Below are 12,138 nucleotides of genomic sequence, written 5' to 3' on the forward strand. Positions count from 1 at the left end.
GGTACTGTGCTTATCAGGTACTGTGCTACAGCGTTTTCTGCAAAATGCAGTGCAGAGAATTGTTGGGCACTGTTTTCTAGAGCCATCGCTTCTTGACAGAAAATCCTTGAGCATGTAAAGTCCAGTTATGGCTGCCATACAGTGCTCATTAGCCTCTTCAAGAGTCTATTAAATAAAGGACTAAGGAGTAATTTTAAAGCTATTATTTGCAAGTGAATTAACAATGAAGCTGAGGTTTCAGGGAATGTGAGTGTGAAAGATCACTGAGGATTTTTGTGTAAATCCGTGTTCTACAAGTTCCTCTATGGACCAGATTTATCAAAGTGTTGCAGCTTTTTTTTGCGTCGTATTTTTTGGCATGATTTATCCATTTTGTTGTGTACTGAACATTTATCTCATTTGCGCCTCAACCTTCTTTTTTTTCTTTTGTGTTGGCTTTTGGCAATCACATCCAGATCGTTATTAATCACTCCTCTTTTACATAAAAAAAGATAAAAAATTCCATTTTTTTTTTCTTCTCTACCTCAATCTAATTTTCGCCATAGAAAGTGATGTGCCTTTATTCTGGTACTAATTGCAAGTGACAGGGTAGTAGTAAAAAGCAAAAAAAAAGTGAGACTTTTTAGACTACTTGAAGAAGACTAATAATTTTGACACATTATTGCACAACAAACCCAAACTTTTCAGATCACTTTGATAAACCTTTCTCTAAGTGTCTAGGCTTTATAAAAGAATGACTTCATGAAAAGTAACCCGGACTATAATAAACAATGTATATACTTATGTTTGGTTTATTTATTATTTTTTTTTACTTTTGAGTGTTAGTAAAAGGAAGTAATCGGCAATGTTACACACTAGGGTTAATGTACTAAATAATTGTACGACCAGAAAAAAGAAAATGAACATTTTAAATTGAAATATCCAAGCCGGGAAAACAATTAAGCTGGATCATTTTTCCAATCACAGTGTGGCCGGTTTGGATTAGCATTTCCCAACAATCCCCAATTTATTGAATTGTTATCTTTCTGCTGCAGATTATTATTGATTTTTATGTATTAACTGGTACATGCACAGAATTGTTGGAACAAAAAATTCACCTTTCTGTCTTCGTCTCCGGAGTAAAGAAAAGCAGGGTTATTTACTGAAGTGAGAATTGGAGGGAATTCAAAGTGAATTGAGAGCAAATTTCAAAATGTAGGCCAAAATATCTGGAGTAACTAGAAAAAGTCAGTTTTCAGTTTTGCTATTTTAAATATTATTTTATATATATGATATATTTTTTTTTATAATTTACTTTGAATTCTCAGCAAGTATCACTTGCGTGTATTGTACGTACTGCAAAAACCACAAAAAAAAAGTCAATACTTTTATTGTGTTTCACCTGCATCAGGAAACCATTTGTGGCCTTTGATTGTGCTGCGTATAATTTTTCAGTGTTCAGAACCAACTTTGTGGAGAAAAACACAGTAAAAAAAAAAACGATAAAACCGCCTGTAAATTCTCGTCTGAATTCCCCGTGAAGCAGAATTTTATATGAGCCATTAGTGGCGAGTATGTATGTCACTTTGGAATATGATATATGGTCATATTTGCACAATGCTGGACTTTAATTCTGTGCGTCAGGAAACACGTAGAATTTCAACTGGAGGTAAAATAATGAAGATTATTTCTTCTGCACAGAAGCATACGCTGTAATGTTGAAAAAGACAAATACTTTGATTTCAACTTTTCCAAGACATTTCTCTCTGTACTTCCCCATGTAAGCAATCTCAACGCACTATTGGCAGTTTTTCCCCGTCAGGGACCTTATTTACTTTACATTGTTTAAAAGTGTTTTTTTTCAGGCCTATATAATAATGCGAGTCTGTTTGACTTATATATTAGTTTGGTTATATACAATAAGGTATTAATGTTTTTTTTGAGGGGAGTTCATAGATGCTCCTATTTTGTGAAGAAATGTAATAGCGCCGATGCAGCTTTGGGTTAGTGAATTAATTAATTCATTCCAGTATATAGGTCTGGTGTTTTCTATGGCTGAAGATTACAATTAAGATGTTGCTTTCAGATTAATTTCCCTTTCTGCCAATGCAGTTCCGTGTTGCCAGTTATGTTCTATGTAAGTTGGATGGCGGATAGTATGTTCCCTATCGTATCAGCTCTGCATAATACTTTTACTGCTGGTTTGTGTTTTCTATTTTATTTTGTACAGACACCTTCTTGTTACTATCTGGCATTTATTGGGAAGTATTCTGGTCTTTTGGTTAACTGCCTTTCTCCAAATCCATTATTTTTGAGAAATAGAATAACACATAATATTTTTTGTCTACTTTTTATTTTTTTTCGTGTTTAATATGTTTTCCCTCTGTTTTGCACCTTCACCCACCCCCCCCTCCCCCCACCCCTCTCCAAACACACCTCCCTCCGGCATATTCTGTAATTGGCGCTATCTATTCTGTCTGTCTTTTGGGATGCTGATTTTCCTGATTTCTCTTTTTGTTCTTTTTCTTTGCTGATGTGTAATAAATGCCAGGTATTTAATTGTGCAGTGATCTATCATCACTTCCTGATAGGTACATGCATGTAGCTGCCATTTACTTGCCGATTGCAGTAGCATTATATTAGAGTAGACTTCTTGAAGTTGAGATTTATATACAAGTACGTTTAGTAACTTAAGGTTTGTAGTTGTTAGAGTTTTATTATGCGATGCACAGCACTAACACACGTTCTGGTGGACACAGACACTTATACAATGCAGTCATTTTGAAAACGGTGTCTGCATACACTAAAATATAAGAAATCACATTTTCAACCACATTTAATGTTGCCTGTTGCTCATATCTGGTCTAATATTGAAATGCAAGATGTATGAATATTTATTCTCCAGTGCTCTAAAATATATAAATATATATATTTAAGCATTTAAAATGTGTAAAAATGCTTATGAGTACATAGGAGTGCTATCTGGAGATTTGTAAAAAATATTCTGTTACGAAAAAGAAATCTGCAAGTTGTGTAATAGAAATACTATTTTAAATAGATATATACAGGCTCATGGATCTAAAAGTAAGTGTTATGTTTGCGCATTCCACAAAAGAATTGTGTTGGTGAATACTTTTTTTTCTTGCAAGTAAATGTAAAATATGGATATGTCTTTATATTGTGTGGTTGTTTATATTATATAAGTGTAAATATATGTGTGTTTGTGTGTGTGTGTGTGTGTGTGTGTAAATATGCACACACATACACACACACAATCAAACAATATACAGACACATATCCATATTCAAAATATTCACATTAAATTGTGTGTATGTATGTATGTGTATATATATATATATATATATATATATATATATATATATATATATATATATATTCTTTATTCTTATATATATATAAAACAAAGTCCAGAAGTCTAGCACTCAGCTCAGTAAAGTCAACAGTAGTCTATAGACTGAATAGGTGCCACTCGGCGCAAAATATAAAAACATAAAGAGGACAATCAGATATATATTCATATATATATATATAGTATTTTTGTGTACATAATTTAGGGCAAAAACAATTGATATTGATAGCGTAAGTGAGAGAGTGAGGAGGGGATAGAGAGATTGGTAATCAGAGCGGTCGATGAGTGGAATTGAAGATCAGAGCAAAAGTGAACAGAAAAAAAAAGATAAATGAGTAAGAACGTAATAAACAACTTCATGAAAGAAAGAAAGTAGTGGAATAAAGAAAGACAAAAATAAATGTTGAAAAGGGGGAAAAGAGACACATGCCAAAAACGAGAGGGAGAGCATACAGAAATGGTAAGGGAGATTCCAGGAAGGAAAAATAGACAAACAGGATAGATTGCCGGAGAGAAAGGCATATACATAGCAAAAGAGATGGCTGGAGAGAATTAGTGAAAGAAAGACATCAAACAGTGGAATAGACCGAGAGAGAGGTAAAAACGCGCTAATGCCAAGAAAGAGAGAGAAGGCATAAAGAAAGAGAAAGAGAGGTTGCAGGACGGAAAGTTTGCAGACGGGAGAGGGAGAAAGCGAAAAGGTATAAAAGGGACAGAAAGGGAGAGTACAACAGAAAGATAGAGAGAAAGTAAGAACGATTACAGGAGGGAGGCTGAAAGATTAGGATAGGGAGAAAGAGTGAGAATGCAGTACAAATTACAGGATGAGAGTTAAAAATCTAGAGATCAAAGGAGAGAGAGAGCAAGAAATTTTACAGGTGAGAGAGATTACAGGAGAAAGAAAGTAAAAAAGAAAGGTTACATGAAGGAGACAGACTACATATGGGAGAAAGTGAGAGTACAAGAGAAAATTGGAGAGAGAGCATTTATTCAACACTTACTAAAGAAAAACACATAATAAAACAACAAAACAAGTAGAGAAACTTGGAGAAACAATGAGCGAGAGAGCAATTAAAGGGAGTGAGAATAAACAGAGACAAAACTATAAAAAAAAATATAAGAACAGCAATTATTACCTAGTTGAAGAAACAAGAGGAAATGAGAATCTGGTGAAAAATTTTAGAAGGAAAAAAAAAAGTAGGGTAACTGAGAGACAAAGAACCGTGTAGAAATGTATAGTGAGAGATACTTTAGAAGACATAAAAAAGTTCATGAAATTAAGAAAAGAGATATAATGAAAAGGTGACATTATTACAATGAATTTAAAAAGAATGGAGAGAGCAAGAAAACAAAAATATAACTGACCTGAAAAAAAGTGATAATGAGGCAAATAACAAGTAGGGGAATGAAGGAATGTAAAAGGAGAAAAGAAGATGAAGTAAAATGGGAAAGGGATAAAAAAAAAAAAAATAGCAGTACAAAACCAGGGTCTGGGAAGAATATTTTTTCAGAATTGTAGAGAGAAAGGATAAAAAGGCTGAATAAAACAGATAAAAGATAAAAAAAAGGAGAAAAAAAATCCGGCATTGTACAAAGCCATTCAGAACTGGCAGTAATTGAGGGAGTCAGTGAATGATTAAAACACAAGAGATGAATGGAAAACGTACGCCTTTATTACAAGAAGAATCCAAAAGCTGGAAAAAGAGAGAGAGAGAGAGAGGAGTAAAAAAACAGGGATAAAAACATTGTTTTGTTTTTCAATTTAATTTATATGGAATCTTTCAAAGAAAACTTAACATACACGTGTAATAAATATTTCTGAGTATGGGAAATGTTAAAAAGAGGGTGAAATGTAAATAGAAACTAAATACGAGTGTATGTATGTACTGTATGTGTGTGTTTAGATAGATAGGCAGGCAGATGATAGACAAAGATACATTTGTGGCTGCAAAATTGTAGTAAAAAAACAAAACAAAAAACCCACAGAGGTCATTCCGGACATGTGCCCTTAAACTCTACAAGGCAGAAGAGGTTAAAAGGATAGTAGAAAAGAAAGAGAGTGTATATGTTTGTGTGTGTCTGTATGGGGTTGAATTAAGAAAGCTGGGAAAGAGGAGAGAGAAATTTTGTTCTGAAAAGCAGTGTCTTTAAAATGTGTGACTTGGCTAGAATAATCTGGGCAGTGCCAGCTAAACCGCAGAGAACGAGGGAACAAGACAGGAGTGGTGGAGAAAAAAAGGGAGTAAGAGAGAAAAAAACAAAAACAAAATGCATTTTGAATACTTGCTTTTAATTTAACCGGGGAAGAATGATGTATTAACTTTTGGAAGGGAGCGTAGATTTTAGTAGTAGATATTTGACGCAAAAAAAAAAAAATGGAAAGGGAGCGTAAAAGAAAGGACAGCAAATGAAAGACAGCTGCTCCCTACCAATGTCCTAAGCCATGAATGTTTACAGTGTTTGGCCAAAACACACGGGGCAAAATAAATAAAAAAAATTTAAAATGAAACCAAAATAAATGAAGATAGAAAGTACCGGAGAAAACGAATTGAGTGACAAAAAAACAAAACAAAAAACCCAACAACATTACACTGAAAGAAAGCAAGGCGTCAAACTTTTGCGTATGTTTTATTTTTTTCCCTAAGTTGTCTGTTTTGGCAAAACGTTTTTTTTTTCTGCCTTCAATATTTTTTTTCACGCTCTCTCTATTTCTCTCTCCACTTCCCTCCTCCTTTCTCTCTTCTCTCTCTCTCACTCTCTCCCCTCCCTTTATCCCTGCCATTGGCTAGCTTCTTCATTTCACTTTGCCAAAAAGGTGGGTCTGTTCGAATCAGTCTCTCTCTCTTTTTTTTCCTCCTCTCTCTTTTCCCTGGCATCGATGCTGGCCACCAATTCAACACGGAGAGTGAAAGCAAGAGAGAGAGGGAACGAAAGAGAGTTTAAGCGGACAGGAAAAAAACCCTTTCTCTGCAGTTCGTCACCCCCTTCAGAAATTAACACCCCTTTCCCTTTTTAAGCATTTCCATCTTTCCCCTTTTTCCCCATTTTTATTTATTCTCTTCTGCAGTTTTCCAACGGATATAAAGCATTTTTTTTCATAGCATACTTCTTCTTGGTGATTTCGCTATTTGTTCCTCTATCGCTTTCTCTTGTTCTGTATACCAAGATTTTTTTTTTACCTATTTATTTAATCTGTATAGGCCCATTTCCATTATTAAGTTGTGAGGGCATAATACTATCACCCAACAAAAATCATATTTCTTTGTAATCGATTGCGTTTTACCCTCCATACAAACATTCAATCATTTTGGAAAGGGATGACCTATCCTCTTGTGTGAAGAGTGACATATCTGTCCCCCATTTTATACAAATTCCAAATCTTGCTCGCTTTTCCTTTCTGTGTATATCCATGCTTTTCTTTTTCTCTCTCTGTAATTTTGCTGAGCTCTGAATTTGGACGGTTATAAGTTTCTCCGGCAGTTCGATATGACACCAAGAGATGGTAACCACCCCCCATTAACTGTTCCGTAACACAATTTTCATAGAACAGCTTTAATTTTTTTAACATTAACTTTTATGTATTTTTCATCAAATGAACAAAATAATTGCATTATTATTTAATCTAAATTAAAAGGAAAATGTTACTATTTGGTACAAAAACCTAGAAGAAAAGTGGTGAAATATAATGTGAAGAAAGGAAATTGGTGTAGCTTCTTAATGAATGTGTATTTTCATATATTGATTTAAAATTCAAATCTGCTTGCTGTAGCTTTCATTTTTTTTATTCTTTCTCTCTTTTTTCGTAGGATGAATTTCACCCTTTCATTGAAGCGCTTCTGCCACATGTCCGCGCCTTCTCGTACACATGGTTCAACCTCCAGGCTAGGAAACGCAAGTATTTTAAGAAACACGAGAAGCGGATGTCAAAGGACGAGGAGAGAGCAGTGAAGGACGAGTTGTTGGGTGAGAAGCCTGAGATAAAGCAGAAATGGGCATCTCGACTCTTGGCCAAGTTGAGGAAAGATATCCGGCCAGAGTTCCGAGAGGACTTTGTCCTTACCATCACTGGGAAGAAGGCTCCGTGTTGTGTCCTCTCCAACCCAGACCAGAAGGGGAAAATCCGAAGGATTGACTGCCTTCGCCAAGCAGACAAGGTGTGGAGGTTGGACCTGGTGATGGTCATCCTGTTTAAGGGGATTCCGCTGGAAAGCACAGATGGGGAACGTCTCTACAAGTCACCCCAGTGCTCCAATCCAGGGCTGTGCGTCCAACCCCACCACATTGGGGTGTCGATCAAAGAGTTGGACCTCTACTTGGCCTTCTTTGTCCACACGCCTGGTAAGTCTTGCGCTGTGGTCTACCACGCCTACAGTTATGTTTTCACTTCCACAGTAGTACTGCTATTTTTATTTACATTCTTAAAAGACCTCTATGATTTTAATAATTGGCACACTTATACTGACAATATTCCAGTTTTCCATCCTCTTTGAGAAGGTTAGTTATATCTATCTGTTCCTTATCCTTAAATATATAAGTATATTTGTGTAGTTATCACAATAGTTACCAGTCCAAGACATATATAATTATATATATATATATATATATATATATATATATAAAACCACATTTCTTTTATTTATCATACTCTGGAATGTATTTATCCTCCCTCTCAAAAACTTTATTTTGGCTATGTTTTACTTCAGGGGTCAGGGGGTAAAATTTTATTTTACTATACATCCAAGTTATAGCTGTACCATACAGATTTGGCTCTAAAGTGTGTTGATCACTTTATACCATAATTCTGAGTGTACATAATGCCATGTTCCCTAAACTTCACCTTGATTTACACTTAGATAACATATTAAGTGGCTTACTGCTTTCTGACACAGTGAGAAACTTAATTCAAATGGTTTTGTCTGTTGCAGTTGACAACTAGACAACTATATGTATTACCTGAGAAAGGACTAATAAAAATTAATTTGCAATATCCTAATACCTAATATTAATAACCATCTAGTGTTTTTATTTTATTTTATACAGTTCCAAATAATTGTCTTAAAAATAATTGTAACTTAAAAAAAAATAACATAATAATAATATATATACACACACACACACACATATATAAACAATGGTCTTACATACTCTAATCATGCACTAAATCAATGCATAAAAATGTTAATGATAAATACATGGAACTGTGTATTTTGTTAGTAGATGACTTTTTAGTCTGGTCTCTGTGCAGACGAGGAAAATACATTTAAAAATAAATATTAACAGATGGTACAGGTGTTAAAAAAATATAAAACATGTTTTGGGGGAAGAAAAAAACCTAACCATATTAATTATGTGAGAAAGAAGTGGACTTACATTTGATAAGGAGGTTGAATAAAAAACAATCATCTAGATATCACACAGTTTAGCGTGGTACATATTTCCAATATTAGTATTTTTTTTCTCTCGATTTTATGTTTATTATTAATTATATTTGTTTTTTTTTATATATAGCATTTTCAGTAATAAGTAATCTTAATTGATCATATTTATATTTATATAAGCACTTTTTTAGTTAGCTTTATAAGTCATTTGGTTTTTATATTTTTTACTTACCACATATAAACTCATATTGTAGTTCATTTAATGCAATTACTAAATATTTTTGCTCCTAGAAATGTAACTTTCCAAAGAAGTGTCAGGACAGAGTTGTTCTAAATGTTTATACAATATTAATGATTTAGGGAGTAATTAATTATTATACAGTTGACAGTTACACTTTCATACTTGTCATCATCTTAATAATGAAGTATTTAATTCTGGTCTAAATGTACTAGGGGTACAAGTGCTAATAATTTTAGAATTATATTTTCATTCTTCCAAATAACATAAGTAGATATAAATTATCCTGTTCTGATATATATACACACACACACACACACACACACACACACACACACACACACACACACACTGGGGTTTGCGAGGGAATATAGAAGATGGTCACTGCTCTGCACAGCTTGCATATAGCAGGGGCACTGATAAAATTAAGAAGAAACTGCAAGAAGAAAAGTATCCTGTCTTGCTGAACAGACAACATAATATACAGAATAGACATTAATATTAACAGTAAGGCACACATGCTGTAAGAGAATAAAATAATATTAAATGTTATTTTGAGTTATACTCCAGTATATGGATGTCTGCAGAAACAGTGCAAGAAGGATGGCAATTCATGGGGAATACAGTATTATTTCAATCAATAGAGCTTGCTGGATAGATGAATAGATTGAAGTTTGTGAATGAGATAGTTCCATGTAATCTATATTAATAACTCTCAGAATTAAAACATGGCGAGTGTGAAAAACAATCTGCCTTTCTTTGAAGTGAAAGAGATAGTTTCTTGACGTATATACCTGCCTGCTCCTACAACATAACCATTTGCACACACTTGTCTTGTCACTGCATAATGGTGACCAGGCACCATTTATAAATATATAATTCCTGCGTTTGCCACTGTTATCTTATATGATGACCGGACTTTACATAAAATTATTTTCTTTCTCTGCCTGTCACTGTCACCATTGATTGTAGGCCAGACTTATGTGTGGTTGCCCCCTTCCTGTGTGTGTCACTGTCCCTGCGCTGTGTAGGCCAGACTCCATATACAATTACTCCTTACTATGTTTGTTTCTGTATGTTTGCTTCTCCTGTGTGTGTCACTGTCCCTGCTCTGTGTAGGCCAGACTCCATATACAATTACTCCTTACTATGTTTGTTTCTGTATGTTTGCTTCTCCTGTGTGTGTCACTGTCCCTTCGCTGTGTAGGCCAGACTCCATATACAATTACTCCTTACTGTGTTTGTTTCTGTATGTTTGCCTCTTCCGTTGTGTGTCACTGTCCCTGCGCTGTGTAGGCCAGACTCCATATACAATTACTCCTTACTGTGTTTGTTTCTGTATGTTTGCTTCTCCTGTGTGTGTCACTGTCCCTGCGCTGTGTAGGCCAGACTCCATATACAATTACTCCTTACTATGTTTGTTTCTGTATGTTTGCTTCTCCTGTGTGTGTCACTGTCCCTGCGCTGTGTAGGCCAGACTCCATATGCAATTACTCCTTACTATGTTTGTTACTGTATGTTTGCTTGTCCTGTGTGTGTCATTGTGTCACATAGACCATTCTCTATGTACAATCACTCCTTCCTGTGTGTCACTGTGCTACATAGGCCATTCTCCATGTACAATTACTCTTTACTATGTGTGTTATTGTGATAGTGACTTGTAGGTCAGACATATGTATGTTTGCTTCTCTTGTGTGTGTCATTGTGCTACGCAGGCCATTCTCAATGTACAATCACTCCTTCCTGTATGTGTCACGGTGCTACATAGACCATTCTCCATGTACAATCACTCCTTCCTGTGTGTCACGGTGCTACATAGACCATTCTCCATGTACAATCACTGCTTCTTGTGTGTTTCACTGTGATATATTGACAATTCTCCATGTACAATCACTCTTTCCTGTGTGTCACTGTGCTATATAGACCATTATCCATGAACAATCACTCCTTCTTGTATGTGTCACTGTGCCACATAGACCATTCTCAAGGTACTATCACTCCTTCCTGTGTGTGTCACTGTGCTACATAGACCATTCTCCATGTACAATCACTCCTTCCTGTGTGTGTCACTGTGCCATATATACTATTCTTCATGTAAATTTACTCCTTCCTGTTTTTGGCACAGTCACTGTGCCGTGTAGGCCAGTCTCCACAAATGATTGCTTCTTCCTGCTTATGTCACTGTCACCATACCGCATGGGCCAGACTCCATGATTGAATGCTTCTTCCAGTATGTCTCTGTCACTGTGCCATGTAGGTCAGACTCCATGTACAATCAGTCTTTCCACTATGTGTCACTGTCACCAAGCCATGTGGGCCAGACTTCATCTACAACTTCTCCAAACTGTGTCTGACACTGTGTCGGCCAGACACCATGCATGGTAACTGGTTTCTGTCGCTATTTCTTTTATGACACACGCAGTGTACAGTTGCTCTTTTTGTTCTTTGTTACTGTCACCATGCAGTACAGGCCAATTGCTCTTTCCTGTTTATGTAAATGTGACCATCCCATGTACATTGGACTTTGTGTATAACGACTCCTTTGGGCCTCTCACTGTCAGCATACCATTCAGGCCATACTCCACAGTCAATTACTTCCTTCAGCACATCTCGGTCATCATGTCGTATAAGTTGGACTATATGTTATATCTTTTATGTGTCATAGTCTCCATGTGTCATTGTCATGCATCCTTTGTCAACATGCCAGAATCTATGAAACTTCTTTCTTCCTGTGTCTCTGTCACCATGTCACATGTGCAAGACTCCCATAAAGCAGAGCTCCTTTTGGACTGTGACACACTCATCACGTAGTGTATGCAGGACGCTAGGTTTGACTCTCCATTCTGTCTGGGTTAGTGTCAACATGTCATGTAAATAAGAAACCATGTAATAGTATGCCCTCCTGCCTTTGTCACTGTCACCAGACACTAAATCTCTGCTATTGTGAATCATCTTAACTTGCTATGTAGTGAAAGCAATAGCTACCATTGAGACATGCGTTAAAAATCACATTAGGTATAGTCCATGCAAACAGCTAAAGCAAGATTATTTTTTCATGTACAGTTCTTCAAAGGAATTAGGGGTTATATCTAAAAAATGTCTGTTCTGAAATGTAATGCAAACATGGAAAGGGGGGTGGGGTCACCAATACAATGTGCCTGCTGGTTCCACTG

The 12,138-nt window shown here is 35.7% G+C and overlaps 1 protein-coding gene across 10 annotated transcripts in view; it reads left to right on the plus strand.

The window, feature by feature from the left end:
• Positions 1-12,138, plus strand: part of NFIX (nuclear factor I X) — a 170,707-nt gene that overhangs the window by 76,574 nt on the left and 81,995 nt on the right. For 9 of the 10 annotated variants that reach the window (XM_063449554.1, XM_063449549.1, XM_063449551.1 and 6 more), the window contains one exon: positions 7,156-7,687. In XM_063449554.1, coding sequence (XP_063305624.1) covers positions 7,156-7,687 — 532 coding nt within the window. Of the gene's footprint in view, positions 1-6,217; positions 6,852-7,155; positions 7,688-12,138 lie in introns of those variants that run through there. The other variant, XM_063449552.1, reaches the window with a different exon arrangement.

The sequence above is a fragment of the Pelobates fuscus genome, chromosome 3, assembly GCF_036172605.1.
Source record: "Pelobates fuscus isolate aPelFus1 chromosome 3, aPelFus1.pri, whole genome shotgun sequence".
NCBI classification, from domain to species: domain Eukaryota; kingdom Metazoa; phylum Chordata; class Amphibia; order Anura; family Pelobatidae; genus Pelobates; species Pelobates fuscus.